The sequence below is a fragment of the Rhipicephalus sanguineus genome, chromosome 5 (assembly GCF_013339695.2).
Source record: "Rhipicephalus sanguineus isolate Rsan-2018 chromosome 5, BIME_Rsan_1.4, whole genome shotgun sequence".
Classification (NCBI taxonomy): Eukaryota; Metazoa; Arthropoda; class Arachnida; order Ixodida; family Ixodidae; genus Rhipicephalus; species Rhipicephalus sanguineus.
The window spans coordinates 202,529,949-202,546,852 of NC_051180.1; the positions used below are offsets into that span (position 1 = coordinate 202,529,949).

Genomic DNA, 16,904 nt, shown 5'->3' on the forward strand with positions numbered 1-16,904 from the left:
AGCCGACAGCTATACCACAAGAAAAGGAAGAAAGTCGAAAAGAATGGAAATACAGTAAAACCTCGGTGATACGAATCTCGTGGGGTTACCAAAAATATTCGTATCATCTGAAATTCGTATCACCAGAAAACATGGAAAATTAGTATGCGACAAAAGAAAGTTGGCATTCGTTTTGATTTAGTGTTTCTCAGGGCCGCAGCGACGTCATGAACAGCTCTGAATGCTTGCCAGTATGGTTTTTAGACGTTAACGATCATAGTTGTACTCGTAAATATACGATGCATGCGCGCGTATATTAATGAACCCGATGTGTTGCGCCCCATGACCGCTAGTAGCCCCTTAATAATCTAACTACGCTTTTTTGCATGATACCAAAGCACTGCGGTGAAAGTGACTTAAGAAGCGCTTTGCACGCGATAGAGGCCAAGCTGTTTCGCCAAGACCATCCGCTTCGTCTCTTGGGATCTTCGTCCACCTTTCATGGGACTTCATGACGGACCCGCAGCACAAGTTTTAGTCTTGTTTCATACAACCGACGTGGCAGGCACGTGTTAACACAGTAAAAAGACGCTGCTACCTCGAGCACGGGAGCACGCGTCAACGTGTCGGAAAAAAAAGCGCGACGTCAACGTCATCTGTAATCTAAACGCGAAGGCGCATAGAGGCCTCCAAGGTTCGCGCGCATTATCTCGGAGGCAACGACGCACCGTTTATGGTCGCGCAGCGCGCATTCCTGCGCCCGCGCGCGACTGCCGCGTCTTCCGCGACCGCACTGGCAGCACCTTTTCGCACGTGTGCGCTAGCGTACGTTCGTATCAAACGTCGCGTGGTGCAAATCGGTTCGCAACAACCGTACGCCAATACATTGCATGCTAATGGGCCTTGGTCGGGACCACAGACAAATTCGTATCACCCCGAAATTCGTACGAGCCGTGATCGTATCACCGAGGTTTTACTGTAATGTGGTCCACTTCTATAAGTACTCGAATGGCTACATTGGGTTGAAATAAAAATGAACATCGGTGGAGAATACTTTTTGCAGCTGACATTAGGATCGTCAGGAGTAAAGCGACAAATTTCAAGATATAATTAAAGACATAAACTGAGAAAATAATAAAACAAGGCTGTAAATGGGCATGCAGAGACAAAGATTACGTCCAATGGATTGGCGAAAGAACGGGAGTTGGCAGCCAGCTCTATCAATCAGTGCAAGAATGTGTATATGTAGGTCAATACCGTACTCATAAAACGCAAGTCCACCGAGCAATCTGGATGGGCTGGAGCGCATGCGGCAGGCATTCCGGCGCGAGGTGCAATTTAGTTGCTCGTTCTCTTGTATACGGGCGTGTTACCCGAACAATCACTCTCGGTGGCGCAGCGGAGCCACGAAATTTCCTTCCTTTTCTTCACTCTTCTCAGAGAAGCTCGCGATTCCCCATCCCAGCTTCGATTCAGACAAAGCAAGACGAGAGCACCTTGCAACGTGTTTCGTCTCATTCTTGAGGCGTCGTATCAAACGCAGTATTACGTGCAGGTGACGCAAACACTTGGGTGAATGTGTAGTAGCGAATACATCGGAACAACTTGGACATTGCGCATGCAGCGCGGTAATACCATATTCACAAACGTCTGAGAGAACCAGTTAATGCTGTCTAGTGAAAATTGCGGGAGCTGGAAGACGCACGCACGTATATGCATCCCTTGATTATGGACGCCTATATCCTCACGTCCACGCGTTTGCTATGCCTTAAGGCCGAGACAGACGGTACGATTTTCCGTGCGATGCGACGTCCGACATGGCGGTGGGGGAACCGGGATGGTGACCTTTCATAGCATCGGACAGCCACCATTCCCTCTCCCCCACAGCCGCGTCGGCCAGCACATCGCATGGAAAATCGTACCGTCTGTCTCGCGCTTTACACTTTTCTTAAGGTCGAACGAAATATTGACGCAGTCACTGTCATTGCTCACACAGTAAGGCGCAAGACACGTTGAAATATTAAATTTTAAACTCAAGAAACAGCAGGCTTTAAACAACTCGGAAAAGTGTGGCAGTAGCATACATGTTATATAGAGGACGTAAGAATGGCGATACATGGCGAAACTTGTGGCGCCACCATGTTGAAGAGCTCTAATTACGGATGGTTGCTTTTTTAACAGCGGCGCTGCTTAAGTAATCGGTGTACTGGAAAAAGCTCGCCGAGCAATGATGTCACTCCCAGAACATGTGCGACGGGCGAAGCTGGTGTGACGTCACGTGGCGCCGCCGAACAGAAAGCATGAACCAGCTCGCGTTCTTTCCGTCCTTTTCATCCTCGTCGTCTTTTTCATATCATGGCCGAGACAACGAGTACGGAGAAAGGAAGAGAGATGGAGAAAGCGAGAGATTTTAGGGTTCTTCCCGAGGCGAGATTCGAACCAACGTGGCCTCGATCCGAAGTCGAGCGTCGTATTCACTCGGCCATCCCTAGGTATACGCTGGCAGAGCATAGCAAAGACTCGTGTAGTGTAGAGAGCAAAGGGGTGGGAAAGGCAAGTGAGGGCAGAGAGGAGAAAGTAAAGAACAGCATAGAAAGAGGGAAATAGGCAGGCATAAACGAAACGGGATAGAAGGAGGGAGAATCAAAGAAAGACAGGCGATCAAGTCATGCACGAAAGACGGAGAAAAAGAAAGAAATAGAAAGAAATCAAAACAGCAAGAGCCAGGACTGCTTAGGTGCCCATCGGATCTTCAGTGCAAGCTTCGCTAAATTTTGTTAGATTGCTTCGTGAGTTCTCCCGAGCTCCTCACCGTCGGAGGGTCAGGAAGATGAGGACGTGTCATAATTTCGTGCTTGTGAAACGCTGTGCTAATAATCCTCCTTGCGAATCTTTTGCAGGTAAGGCGCCAAGATGGTCTTACCGAGTACGCGGCCTTTTTCGAAAGCTTGATGGGAGGACCCAGTGTGAGTGTTCCTGCTTGCTTTGCCCTCTGCTACCATTTGTGCCTGAATAGAATAAAAAAAAGAAAACTGCCATACCCTCGAAAGGCGTATTTGCGAGAACTAGGAACGCGAGACCAACAACGCTAACTGTCAGAGTAGCTCGCTCTCAACGAAAACCGAATGTTGAACAGTACTGCCATTACTACACTGATTATAAATAGCTGAAAACGCAGACAGTTGTTTGATGGAGCCGGATGAAAGCCTCCGAAGCATACATCAAACAAAATGCACTGGTATTCCTGCTATTTGTATGAGCGATAATTAGATAGCTTTCCTAAAAGATTGACCTTTAAACAGAAAGTACCACTAAGGGTGAATTGTGTTTTTATAATTTTTTGGCTAACGGCATTGCTTATGCGTCCGCGATTGGTTGCTTGGGGAATGTCTGGATTTTCAATTGTACTTCAGTTTCTAGCCTAGCGAAGTGGTATCTCTATTTCCCTTCGTGCTTGTTTTTGCTATTTTTCTCGAGTATCAGTAAGAACCAACTGGCACAGCAAACAACACTTGCACAGTATTGCCCTCTTGGCTTTTCGTGTTCAACCTGCGAATGATCACGTTTCGTGTCAATGCCATTGCCCACACTTGGTGCTGTGCTCGGTACTTCTCCTTCTGCATCACGTCTGTTTTCGTCGCGCATTTCAGTCCACCAGAGCCTTCTGCGGGCCACTGGACAAGAATGGGCAGGATAGACAGGCGAGGCAGCTTCAAGGCTGAATTAGAATTTCTTGCATGAAAGGATAGAATACTGTGTTCGGATAGCGCAGAACAATGGTATTGACATGAAGTTAGACGGCCCGCAAGACTTCAGACAGCTTACCTAGCCGGACATTGAGTGCACCTTGAAAAAGGCCCAGGCATTGTTTCGAGCCAACTTTGGCGAAGCCACTATGACCAAGTGTGCGCACCGTAGCGCGAAATGTGCATGCCATGCCAATCTCGGAGGTCATGCTCTAACTGCGTCGTCGCCAGATCGCTCCCTATCGGTGCTCCTCAGTGTCATGGCACAGTACTTCACTTCACCGCTCACAGACGGCGGCACCACCCCGCCCCGCCTAGCTCCGCCAGGAGAGAGCACCGTGCGGCAGAGAATGTATGCGAGATATAAGGCGCGTTTGGCGAGATATAAGGCGAGATATAGGTATGCGAGATATAAGGCGCATACGCCTCGGAGGCGTAGTCGGTAGAGCGCCGGCCGGTTTAGTCGCGGACCGAGAGGTCATGAGTTCGATTCCCGGCGGCGGAACTTTTTCTTCAGTTTTTCTTTCTTTCTCATCCGTTAGTGTGCATTTTACCAACGTCATATCCGTGACAGAAATACGTCAGTGAAGTCTTAGTGGACCCCGGCATAAAACACTTTCGTGTTAAAATGATAACAAACCGCGTGCACCATGTGTACTGATGGGATTGAGGAGGGGTTGAAGCTGACGCCAAAGTTTGGCGATGAGGACTCTTGAGAAGCTTGTTCCGAAGGAAAATACGCGTTTTAGTTACATGTTTACAGTCGTTTTTACAAAACAAAAGTGTGCAGACGCACCTTTACATCCCGAGAGCACACAAGAGGATCTGCGAAGGCCAGAGAGAGAGAGCCGACACGCTCCTTTTATGCCGTGCACGTGCTTCCTGTCAAGAGTTCTTGTTTGACGCGGACAGCGTATAGCAGGCACGCCGATGCGCGTTCCTTGCAACTCACTAGAAGATTTCCCGTGTTCTTGTGGGACGCAGAGCGCGTATGACAGGCATAGAGCTTCCCAATATTAACTAGGGGGAACTCTGGCGCTGGGATCGTTCAGCCACCATGGGAATAATGGGCGTGATTGGACTAGTGCACGAGTAATGGCAAACCAACAAGCCCAAGTAGATGCCCTTCTAAAATTATGGGTAGTACACGGATTTGCTTAATCCTCGTGCTTGCAGTTTCGACCGCACTTGTGGCTTTGGTTGTTGTGTTTTGGTATTTGTTTCGGATAAAAGAATGGGTCGTTGTGAACCTCGCGACCAGATTTGAATTATTGAGCCTAAAATGGTCAAGGTGGCGAAGTGGAACTGCTGAACGTTTGCTGAACTTCTTGCGACAAAGCGGATGCAGGCCACACGGAGCCAAGCGAAGCCAAACAACGAACTTTAGACAAATCCATGTACTACCTATCATTCCCATGCTACGGTGTACTAGAAATGAAAAAATCCGTAAACAGGGGGTGGGTGCTCGAGCCGATGTTTCGACAAGTGGACTTGTCTTCTTCAAGGCTGGAACTGATTTCCTTAGCTATTCGCCGCGAGATTGGGCTATAGGTGGCAGCACCGTCGCCGCGTTTGTGTGGATAGGAGGGTCGGCGACGCGAATACAAATGTACGCAGCGGCGCTTCGCCGTATGCGGTTTGAGTCGATTGTTGGCGAGTAAAGCGCGTTGACTGCAGCCTAATGGTGATGTATGTGCCCTCCATTGCCACATCAGTGCACGTAACCGTCCTAACGTACCTATTAATTGTGAGAGAAGTGCAATCTGCCAATCGATGGGGTACTGACCTTCAGTCACATTCGTGTTTTGCCCTGTACTCGATGTTTTTTCTTGCTTTATTTGCACGTGTTTAAATTGTGTTTTGCCCATACCACAATATAAACGGTGTTGCGCGACTGAGCCATTGAAGTATTTCCTTCTTGCTCTAGCGGCTACAAAGAAAGAGAACCTGTATTTCTGCGTGATTAGATGAAGTAGAACTTTGTGGACTCTGCTTTTCTGTTTGCATGAATACGCGTATTGCTGTAGAAATGCGTGGCTTCAGGTCTTTTTTACCGCTTACCATCCTCTGCAGACGGTAGTTCATGCTTTCCGGTATCACAAGGATTTCCAAATCGCCAACACATCACGAGATGGTGTCACTAAAATTCTGCATTCACACCTCGACATTTAGTACTTTTTTTTCGTTTAGGACGACGCCGAAATAACTATGTGACGTGCTTGAACGATAAAGCGGTACCCACATTGAAATAATTTTGGCGAATGGACAGTACGATGGTTAGACCTAGCGCCATACCGACACGGGCGTGTACTCACTTATTAGAGCGCATACAAGTCTCGTGAAATGCTTATGTATATCCTGTAGGCATACGTATACAAGTACTTGATACTGTGCTGGCACAACGGAATAAGCTGTAATCTGAGGACGCGCATGACGTACGCACACATGCGAGCACGGTGTGGCTAGCAGACGACGCAAGGAGCCATCCACACCGCGGGGTTTCGTCCGCTCGCCGCTAGGTGCCGACTCTGCTCGATCTCGCCGGCAATCGTGTGTATAAGCTTCGTGCCCTCTCCACCACAAGAGAGAAGGGGAGGGCAACTGCCAGAGTAGGGGTGGGGGAGGGAGAGGCCGCCGTGACAAACTGGGTGAGTCATAAGGAAGGCGAAAAGAAAGGAAACAAAAAGCGGGAGGGGGGGAAGAGGGGAGGGTATACGTTGCGCTGAATGATTATCAGTGGAACCACGAGGCATTTTAACAATAGTAGGTGCGAAATTCCTAGAAGAAAAAGGGCTTAACTCTCATTGCTTTTCGTTGTGTATGTACCATACCGAGTAGATTCAAGAGCCCCTTTAGAAACGTTAATACTACCTAGGGTTGTGCGAATATTCGAGTTTCGAATTCGAATCGAATAGTTCCTAATCGAATAATTCGATTCGACTTTCGAATAGCTAGTATTCGAAGTTTTGAATAGTTCTGCTGGACGAATATCTAAAACGAGACAAAGGCTGATGGTGCAACTTGGTTAGGGTGGGGTGGCTAAAACTAACGCAAACGTCGCCGTTCATTAAACTTTCACCGACATCGTGGTTCAAAAGCGAGCGCATGTTGATCTTAAAGGAGATTATGTCATTTCCGCATGTAGAAAAACACGTGAGAAAACTGTCAAGTCCTTCACAACATCGCTCCGGAAACGAAGGCACGCACTTCTTGCGTAGTTCGGTCGCATATGCCCGCAAGCACCGTACAACTGCCTGACTTGGGCTTGCGAAACCCTCGGCGATTGGCTTTGCATGTGAAAATTTGTGCACGTTGGGCAGTCGCCACTGCCGCACCGCACCACTAGTTCAGAAACTCCCGTCGTTTCAGCGCGCAGTTAAAACGCTGCTGTGAACGGGTGCCCGAAGACTTTTGGGCCCGGAGCACACATGGCGATGAAGCACAACACTACATTTGTCATATGAAGCTGTCAGCACGCCGCAGCGTCCCTGATTCTTCATTTGTCTTGCCGTAACTGGCGGTACACATTTCGTGTAAATATACTATTTGATATTCGATTCGATATTAGATATTTTGGCTATTATTCGGCACTATTCGATTCGAATTCGATTTGAGATGAAATTTCACTATTCGCACACCCCCAGTTAATACCTGCTGGCTGAAGTGTATTGAAGTTGAGAATAAGGTATGACTCTGTATATTTTCTGTCTCTTGGGGACCGGAAGTTTGACTGAAGTATGTAAAGTTGGAGATATTCGAAGTGGTGACCTGCTACATTAAAATGCTGTGCCACTGCTTTGGGTAACTTCTTCGCCGTGTCAGCGCGATGCCCGTTTAATCTAACATTAACAGGTTGTCCCGTTTCGCCAATGTACCGTTTTTGACAATATGAACATTCGATCATGTAGATAACGTTTGAACTATTGCAGCTAAAACTAGATTTTATATGATGGACGTAATCAGTTGCGGTGCTTTTAACTATAACCTCATCTTGAAGGTGTTTACAAGTCTTACATCTTGGACGAGAGCAAGGTGTTATATGGGCAGTAGAATGAGGCTTTACTTTTGCATGCACTAACATGTCCTTAAATTTCCTATTGCGGTGATACACTACCTTTGGTACTCCGGGAAACGCTTTTGTAAGGCGCTCGTTGCTTGCCAGCATTGGGTAATACTTACGGAGGATATTATTTCTGTTTGGTAGCGCATTTGAGTATTTGGTTATAAATGCTGGCTGCTGGTTGGGCTGTGCTACGGGGGCCCTTTGAGCTAGTGATGATTTCCTATCTAGGTGACATGCTTCATTTTAGACCTTGTTTAGAGCATCTTGTGGGTAATTTCTTTTAACTAATCTTTCCTTTAGGTTGGTTAAGTGGTGAATGTAGTCACTGTCATCGCTACAGATCCTTCTTATACGCCTCGCCTGTCCTACAAATATCCCTTGTTTGCAGTGTCGCGGGTGATGACTAGTGTAATCTAGGTATTGCTGGCTGTCTGTTGGCTTTCTGTAAAGCGTCGTCTTTAATTTTTCTGCTTCGATAGATACCGTCGCGTCTAGGAAAGTTAATTTCACTGGAAGAATGGTGCATGGTGAATTTAATACTAGAGTTAGTACTAGAAGTCCTTCTAGTTCACTGTACCCATGCTGGCTGAACCGCCATGCGTTGCAGCGCCCATAGACACTAGCACCAGAGTTGCCCCTAGTGTATTTATAGGAAGCTCTATGATGGCAGGTACGCCGATCAGTGCCCCTTGAAGGCCGGATATTTGCATTGCCGGTTATTACGGTAGTTTTCGAAAGACCTATGAACAGCCGAAAGGGAAAAAATAACTATTTGTGCTAACCTTCTTTTCACAAATCGCACCATTGATAGTCTATTTACAGTCGATAATGTTTTGTGGCATAGTTTACAGTTTATTTTCTCGCATGTAATTGTGCGAAAAAGGAAATTATCAAGATATTGCGGCTTTAAGCGCGCGTGTGTCACATATCCTGTCGCACTAAAGTTTCTTTCGCTGCTTGCGCTAGCCGCGCACAAAATAGGTATTGCGAGTTGTGAAGCAGCCGGCACTCGACTTCCACGACTGGTGAAAATTTCGGATGTCCTTGCAGACCTCTGCAGAACTTCGTTTCTCTCATTCTCGAACGTTGCGCCACTCTTGGTTACCACCTACAGAACTCCTTTTCGGGGGTTGAAGGTTTCGGCAGTTTTGGTGCACGCTTTGTGCCGTGCTTTTCGTCTCCCTGTTGAAATGCTGTATGCCTTCCTCACTATGGTGTACCGATAGAAGCTGGCTGCTGGACATAGGGGGAAAGGACTGGCAGGTGGCGAACGAAGAGATTTCCATTTATTTTCCCGGTTCGTCTCAGTTTGGGGACAAAGTCGCTTATAAGCGTACCGAGCCTTACTGATTGGGTGCATACGATTCGAAGTGAGGGGACAACTCTCCGCACGGAATTGGCAATTGTCTTTTTTTTTTTTCAAGCCAGATATTTGGTCAAGCGAATGGACCTTGCCCCATGCCGTGTTTAGTGGACCTATACACCATTACGCTTATTGCTACGATTGTGCGGGCGTATCATTTAGCTCTCGCACCATATAGCGGAATAAGACGAAAGCTCACACGTTAGAAATGCGGGCACACAAAGCAGGCTGTGCACGTACATATCGCATCGCATGAACACTTGGAGTCGTGATGGAGCCACGGAAAATAATGTTTCTCTGTAGCGATTCTGTGCAACGTGACTCCGCGCAGACGTTTTGTTTTAGTGGGCGGCTGGAATTTTCAAGAACGTTTCCCGGTTTTGGAGCTCTGTGATCGCTCTTGTGATGATGAGCCATAGGTATAAACTTATTATAATGCATTTATTACTGCGATTAAAAAATTACATTTTGGATTTAAATGAAGACAAATGTAAATAAAGAACACAGAATAGTGGGATCACAACTATATAAGCGCCTTGTCTATTTACTTTTAGCCTGCCCGTTTCACATAACACCAGTAGCCCCATTTGCAAGAAGCCAAAGAAGTTCCGTACTCGTCCGCGGCCGGACGAGGGGCGCGTGGGCGTTCTTTCTTACGGCCTTCTCTATTGTTCCGGACTCAATGGGAGCGTTCATCCACGGCGCAGTGGCTAGGGTGCCTTGATGCGCGCTTGGGGAGGGGGGGGGGCACCACACACATCGAGACACATTAGCAGCGGCTAGCAGCGGCTAAAATCACTGGAACGGGAAAAGTACCGCGACCGTCCTGCCCCCCGCCATATTTGGTCCAGCGTGGCCGAAGCTGCGGCGGCGCGGTGTTCATTTCACGCGGAGTAACGCATGTTTTAAGCATTGCGTGCGCTTTTGCAGCCCCGAATGAAGCATACCGTTGTTCTGTAACTGATTATAGAAGAAATAGTGGCAGTTTTCACTTGCCTACACGCGCACGCACGTGTACTAACACGACAAAGAAATGGGAACTGCGCGGCATTTACGCGCTTGGCTGTCGGCATTTACTAAATGCGAATCATTTCTTAGCGAATTTCTGCGAGTTTGAACGTAGTATCTATCTATCTATCTATCTATCTATCTATCTATCTATCTATCTATCTATCTATCTATCTATCTATCTATCTATCTATCTATCTATCTATCTATCTATCTATCTATCTATCTATCTATCTATCTATCTATCTATCTATCTATCTATCTATCTATCTATCTATCTATCTATCTATCTATCTATCTATCTATCTATCTATCTATCTATCTATCTATCTATCTATCTAGCCAGCCGCCCACGACTATAGGTGCTCTGGCCGCTTTGGTAATGCGATGTGTACGAAATTTGGTATGGCAAAAGATGACCGTATGACAAATATAAACTACGGGTGGTAACATGAAAATAATGGCATGTACGCCATGTACGGCATAATATACATGCCATGCTCATGGTGCGCTCGCGGCCGCTTCGCTGGCTTGATACAGGCCCGTAGCTAGGAAGTTTTTTTCGGGGGGGGGGGGGGGGGGCACTTGCTGAAAGCCTTGACTCTTTCAGAAAAACCCATATTTTCATTATTTATTTTCGGTAAAACACCATGTATAATAAAAATTCCGGGAGGGGGGGGGGGGCGGGACCCCCGCTCCTTCACCCTCCTGGCTACGGGCCTGGCTTGCTATACACCAAACTTTGTATGGTGTGACAAGAGTATGACGAACATAAGTTATTTATCATAACGTGCAAATCATGGCAGGCATACCATGTAAAACATGATTTACATGACATGGTCTCGGGGCGCTCGCGGTCGTTTAGTGAAATGCATATATACCAAAACTGATATGACGAGATATTTCTGTATGATGAACGTTAGTGACAGGTGGTAAAATGAAAATCATGACTTGCATGTAATGTACACCATCGCTTACTTGCCACGCTCATGGTGCGCTCGCGGCCGGTTTGATAGCTTGATATACACCAAAATTGGTATAACGCGAGGTGACTGTATGACGAACATGAATGACAGGTGGTAACGTGAAAACCCTGACATGCATGACATATATGTCATGGTTTACATTACACTATCTTTGCGCTCTTGCGGCCGTTTTGTTAACTGGATGTATACCAAATATGTTATGGCATGACATGGGTGCGTGAAGCACATAAATCACAGGTCATGCGTTGTATATACCAGATTCTACATGCATGCATGCATGCATGACAAACATGCGATATATTATAGTGAACTAGATGTCATGACATGAATGACTTCATCTGCCTCAAAGCCGAACAAGGCGATATATGCAGCTCTTTGTTGACTGCTTTGCATTAGATTGATTCCCACAATGCGTGGGATCTGCCGGATTGACACAAAAGGCACAATTATACAGTCACGTCACGCGCTTCCAATCTTGGTGCATATCAAGCCAGTGAACCGGCTGCGGGTGCACCATGAGCAGGGCATGTAAATCATGCCTTACATGACATGCGTGCCATTGTTTTCATGGTACACACAGTTATTTATGTTCGTCATAGAGTCACTTCGCGCAATACTAATCTGTAGCAGTCAGTTTTCATGGCGCACTGATCGTTATATGTCAGCCCAAAGGCGTCAATTTTACGCCACACTCTAAAAACTGGTAAGCGTATCGCAAGAGTAAGAAAGCCGAGTTACTCTTCAGAGCGTTCTCTTACTCTCGCAAAGCATCGCATAGAGTGAAATGTACGTTCACTCTGTACGAAAGGAGAGAGTGAAATGTGCTTATACTCTACCTCTATCTGAGAGAGTGGAATGCCCGTATACTCTTCTGGCATGACAGGGTAGAACGCAGTTATACTCCTGCTCCTCATATATAGTATATGTCGATGTGCCGGCATACCGCGAGCGATGACCACTCATTATTAAGCACACGCATATACAGTAGAGAGCACTGCATTCGTCGCGGGGCTGGATACAATTAATAAAAAAAAGCAGCGTTTCTAGCGCCTCGCAGTGCTTTTCAGATTACTGGAATGCACTGGAATCCAGCGCCGTGCTTTTCAGTGTACAGGAAGACACTGGAATAAAGCCTAATATCCGCGTTTTTAGCTTTGGATTTGTGCAGTTAAATAAGCGAATATCACCTCATCGAGTCGGTAGACGATCGAAACTACATTCGAAAGGTTTTTAAGTTCTCCGTATTTCAGTATCCACGTTTTTCGCTCGAACGTCGCGCACGGAGTACACTTCCCTAAGCTAAATGGTCCGTACGGCTAGAGTGCGCTATTACGGCTGTAGTCGCGGAACGTCAACAATAATGACCGAAAATATGTCCAAGGGCGTGACGAAAACTGAAGTGTTCAATGTGCAGTTCAGAAGTACAGCGTTTTCTACACAGAAATGACTAACCGCTTAGCTGGTCAATGCGAATGCCGCACATATCATCGGTTACGCTAATCTTGTTTGCTGAGAAACAGGCCGGATTGACGTTCTGATACCGGGAAGCACAAAACAAAGAAATGAACTATCTTGTGTTTGGTTGTCGCATGTACGGAGATACTCAAACCGGCGTTTCTAAACAAGAAAATGAAGACAGATCACCGATATGGTCAGTGCAATCAGTTACAACATGAAAGAAAAAGGACGCGTTGGTCGTCTTCGAGTGTGGCGTTGTGGTAGCGCGTCGGACTCACAATCTGAGGGTCGCTGGTTCGAATCTCACTTGCGCGTGTTTTTTTTTTTCTCACGTCTTTTTTTTTTTGTCGCAGTGCTCGTCATTATGTCATCATTACGATCAACGCATGAATAAATTCTCAAATGCAATATTAAGGCCCTATTTCGCCCGGGTTCCGCTATTTCTTTCTTTAGGTGTACTACTACTCCTTTCGGAGGGGTCCGGCTACTCTGCTTCGGCAAGAGTTATGTTACTCTGTTGAGGTGGAGTACTATAGCCCTCTCAGGGGGCATTACTATACTCTGCCTCAAGAAGAGGTCATTTACTCTGGAAAAGAGAGTTAAATGTGGGACAAGAATATACTCTCCCAAAGAGAGTGCCCAGCACTCTCTTAGTTCTTAGAGTGCAAACATGATTAAGAGCTGCCCGGCAATGTTACTGTGCATGACCCTTCTGCTGAACCACGCAAAACAAGCTGCACTAGTGCAGCGGAGACGCCAACATTCCCCGAAACAACATTTGCGAATTCTCAATGAAGCACTTGCCCCACAAACGCAAGTATCAGTCGTGGGAACAAAATTTTCACGCGGTATTCTGTGCAGCCACACAGCCCGTCGCTTGGCATCCTTTTTCCCGTTGGGAATAGCAAAGAGGGCTTTGCCCGTTTCCCGCCGGTTGCTGCACCCCAAAACGCAGCACCCAGGCCTTCTTCGATACCTCAACAGGCTTGCGATGAAGTGTCAAAACGATACGGGATGTCGTAATGTCCCCTGCACACTTTTCTGAGGCTATAAAAAATCACACCATCTCCCGCTAAAGGGGACCATGAGGCGATGCGAAGCAGTGTTTCAGCATGTAGAGCCCGCGTTTCAGAGGGGAAGTGGAGAGGGGGAGGGGAAAGGGGGAGTGGAGAGGGGGAGGGGAAAGGGGAGGAGAGAGGGGAGTGGAGAGAAGGAGGGGAGAGGGGAAGTGTATAGGGGGGTGGGAAAGGGAAATGAGAGGGGGAAAGGGAAGGGGAGAGGTGATGTGTAGAGGGAAAGGGGAGATAGGGAGTAGAGAGGGGAAGTGGAGAAGGTTTGCGCACGTGCAGTAAGGGTGGTCACGCCGCACACCACCACCACCACCACCACCGGATTGAACTCCGCTATAAGATGCTTCACATCTAAAACAATCGCCCTTCAAAGCGCCGTGTGTGGGCGGCCGGGAGACGCTAGCGAGGCGAGCGAGCTGGACCATTTATGTGGCGAAGCCGCCGAAAGGGCGCGGCGGCGAAGAGAAAACGAACGCGGTACTTTTCCCGTTCCAGTGACTTTAGCAGCGGCTAGTGTGCTTCGATGTGTACACAAAACGCGCATCAAGGCTCCCTAGCAGCGGCAGGGTCACAGCGACACCACAGGGGTGCGTCGGAAAGAGGAAACAGCTGAACGCTGCGACACTGTTCTTGTTAAGGCTAAAATACGTGCGGCGCTTGACCGGCGTCCGTACGTATACCTTCATCCGGCGGCGAACGCTCGACGCACGGTGCATAGCGAAGATCCTGCGAGGAGAGCGTGCGCTCGCGTTTACTCCATCATGCGGTTTTGATGCTTGTTTTGTGGTTTTCTTTATAGAAAGGAATACTGAGCTGCATGCCGCGTCGTTCCTGCCCACGGAGACGAAAGCGTTCGGGGCATACAGCTTCAGTGTAAAACGCAATCGTTTCAGCCGGTACGGAGCTGAAAGTGCGCGGTTACTGAAAGATCAACCACTCGTGAGAGCAGCGCCTTCAAAAGCCATGTCGAGCGCAGTGAAAAAGTAGATTCGAGGGGAGAAACAAGCCTTGTAGTGGTATGCTCATAAACCTTGCGTGGCATGCTGGTTGCAGGTGTCTGTTTCAAACTAAAAACGCTGTAATGGGCTTCCTGGACGGAGCCCTCACTCTGGTAGCATGCGTGGGTTCATTGGTCAACTTCCACCTTGACGCCCTCTGGTGGTCATAGGTGTGTTCCACTCTTGCCGCCTTCGCTCCGAGCGGCACATCACTTCAAAGACTTCCATATCTGTTTTGTTTATCTAAAACGCCCCCCCCCCTACATTTTCCGGTTACGCAGGACCGTTCATCGTTGAACTCACATATTCATGTATTTATACCCAGTGGATGAATCTTTTTAAAGAAGGAATAAACAGGGCAGATACAGGACGAAGAGCAGGAAACACACGAGGAAAAAGGGAAGATTTTTACAAGCGTGCCGTCTCGCGAGATAACGAAATCCGCTATCTCACGTCGCGACCATGGTTGAAAAGAGTGTTACCTAGTCTTTGTTCACGCCTTTTTTTCGTTCTTTTTTATGTATGGGTCATTCCAAGTGAAACGCCCCAGCCCAAAATGCGACCACCAGCGATTCTATTAAAAAAAATTGAGCTAGAAGGTAACTGTGTGAGAGGGATGCTAGTGAAGTATTTTCGTTCAGAAAAATTATCTGGTCAGGTGACGGCCCTTTGAATATTCCGGCAAGAAGAAAAAGTTGGGTGGGAATATATTATGCGTATTCATCCTCGAAACTGGGTACAATGGCACATTGTGGTTTAAACCAGTCTATTGTCGTTGTTCTTTCACGTGAAGTAACAAGTAAAGCCATATAATTTCCCGGCTTAAATAGGCTTAGCAAAGAAGCAAGAAAACGTGCAAATTGAGGCAGTTTTCGTAAAACCGGCGCGATGTTTCAGCCGCAAAAATTTTTTAGCTCTCTTACCACTCTACGTCGTATCTGCTAAAAATATTTTCAACCTTTGTAAACAATCGTTTATTGAGAAAAATGCTTGCGAAGTTGAGAAAAAAATGACTTTTTGGTGAGATTTATTCGTAAATTAAGCATTGAGGCCCTCGCGATAAAAATATAAGAGAAGATTCATTATATGCTCCAACGTCTTCTCTTGTGATTGTATGGTATGGAAAAACTTTATTTAGGTCCCTCGGGGCGTCTCTTGTGATGTGGAAATTTTTATTCCTGTAAATTGTGTTTAAAGCGAAAAAATAATTTTTGATATCCACAACCAATATCACTGGCAGACACTACCGATATCTGTCTTTACTGCAGAACGCGTGCTTTTTCTCAGCCATTCTGTTGGCTTGCATGAGGACTCTGTTAGCGTCATTTCGCATGTATATTGGAGTTAGCTTACTTTTGTGCCTTCATAACTGGCTTTCTCGGCACTAGGGGAAGTCGGGCAGACGAGCACAGCATGGGCATAAGCCTTTGGCCGTGGTATTTATTGGCTGACTCTGCTTCATTTTATGCCACACAGATGCGTGAATAACATGACTCCTAGCTCCCGGTGTTTCACACTAGCACAAGAACAGCCTTTCATTGTTTACCAACGCCTGCAAAAGGAAATTATGGCTTCAAAACGTAAATTTCTTGTCGTTCAGGCCCCTTGCTTTCCGATGTGCCGTCCTCTGGTCGCATTTTCTACACCTTAATCGTTAATGTCAAAGTAGGCTACCTTGTCACTCACACCGGCTTTCTCAATTGAAGTACATGAGTGTTGGAGAATGATGTACTCCCAACTTGAAGTTCTGAAAGAGCAATAACCATATCTGGGGTTTTACGTGACAAAACCATGACATGATTATGAGGCACGCCATAGTGGAGGGCTCCATGAATTTCGACCATCTGGTGTTCTTTAACATGCACTGACATCGCACAGTACACGGGGATCTAGCATTTTTCCTCCATCGAAACGCGACCACAGCGGCCGGGATCGAACCCGCGACCTTCGCTGTCAGCAGCCGAGCATCGTAACCCCTACACCACCACGGCGGCCCGTGTTGAAAGAGTAGGCGGTTCGAAATGGTACATTTGTGTAGGGTCCCTCTGACAGAGATCACCATGGCGAATCTCTCAGCGAGCCGGGCTCTCTTTTCTTCCGAAACCATATATCGCAAGAAAGAACACGGGACAAGAAAGAGACCAGGACAAACGGGCGAGCGCTTGTCTAACTGGTCTCTTTCTTCTCCCGCGTTCTTTTAGGGGCGAAGCTCCTTAAGGCGGCACCCGTTCGT

The 16,904-nt window shown here is 47.2% G+C and overlaps 1 protein-coding gene across 1 annotated transcript in view; it reads left to right on the forward strand.

The window, feature by feature from the left end:
* The window catches only part of LOC119395186 (NGFI-A-binding protein homolog), a 1,247,109-nt gene that overhangs the window by 377,552 nt on the left and 852,653 nt on the right, over positions 1–16,904 (forward strand). Inside the window, exon 2 of the mRNA XM_049416112.1 lies at positions 2,880–2,945. Coding sequence (XP_049272069.1) covers positions 2,880–2,945 — 66 coding nt within the window. The remainder of the gene's footprint in view (positions 1–2,879; positions 2,946–16,904) is intronic.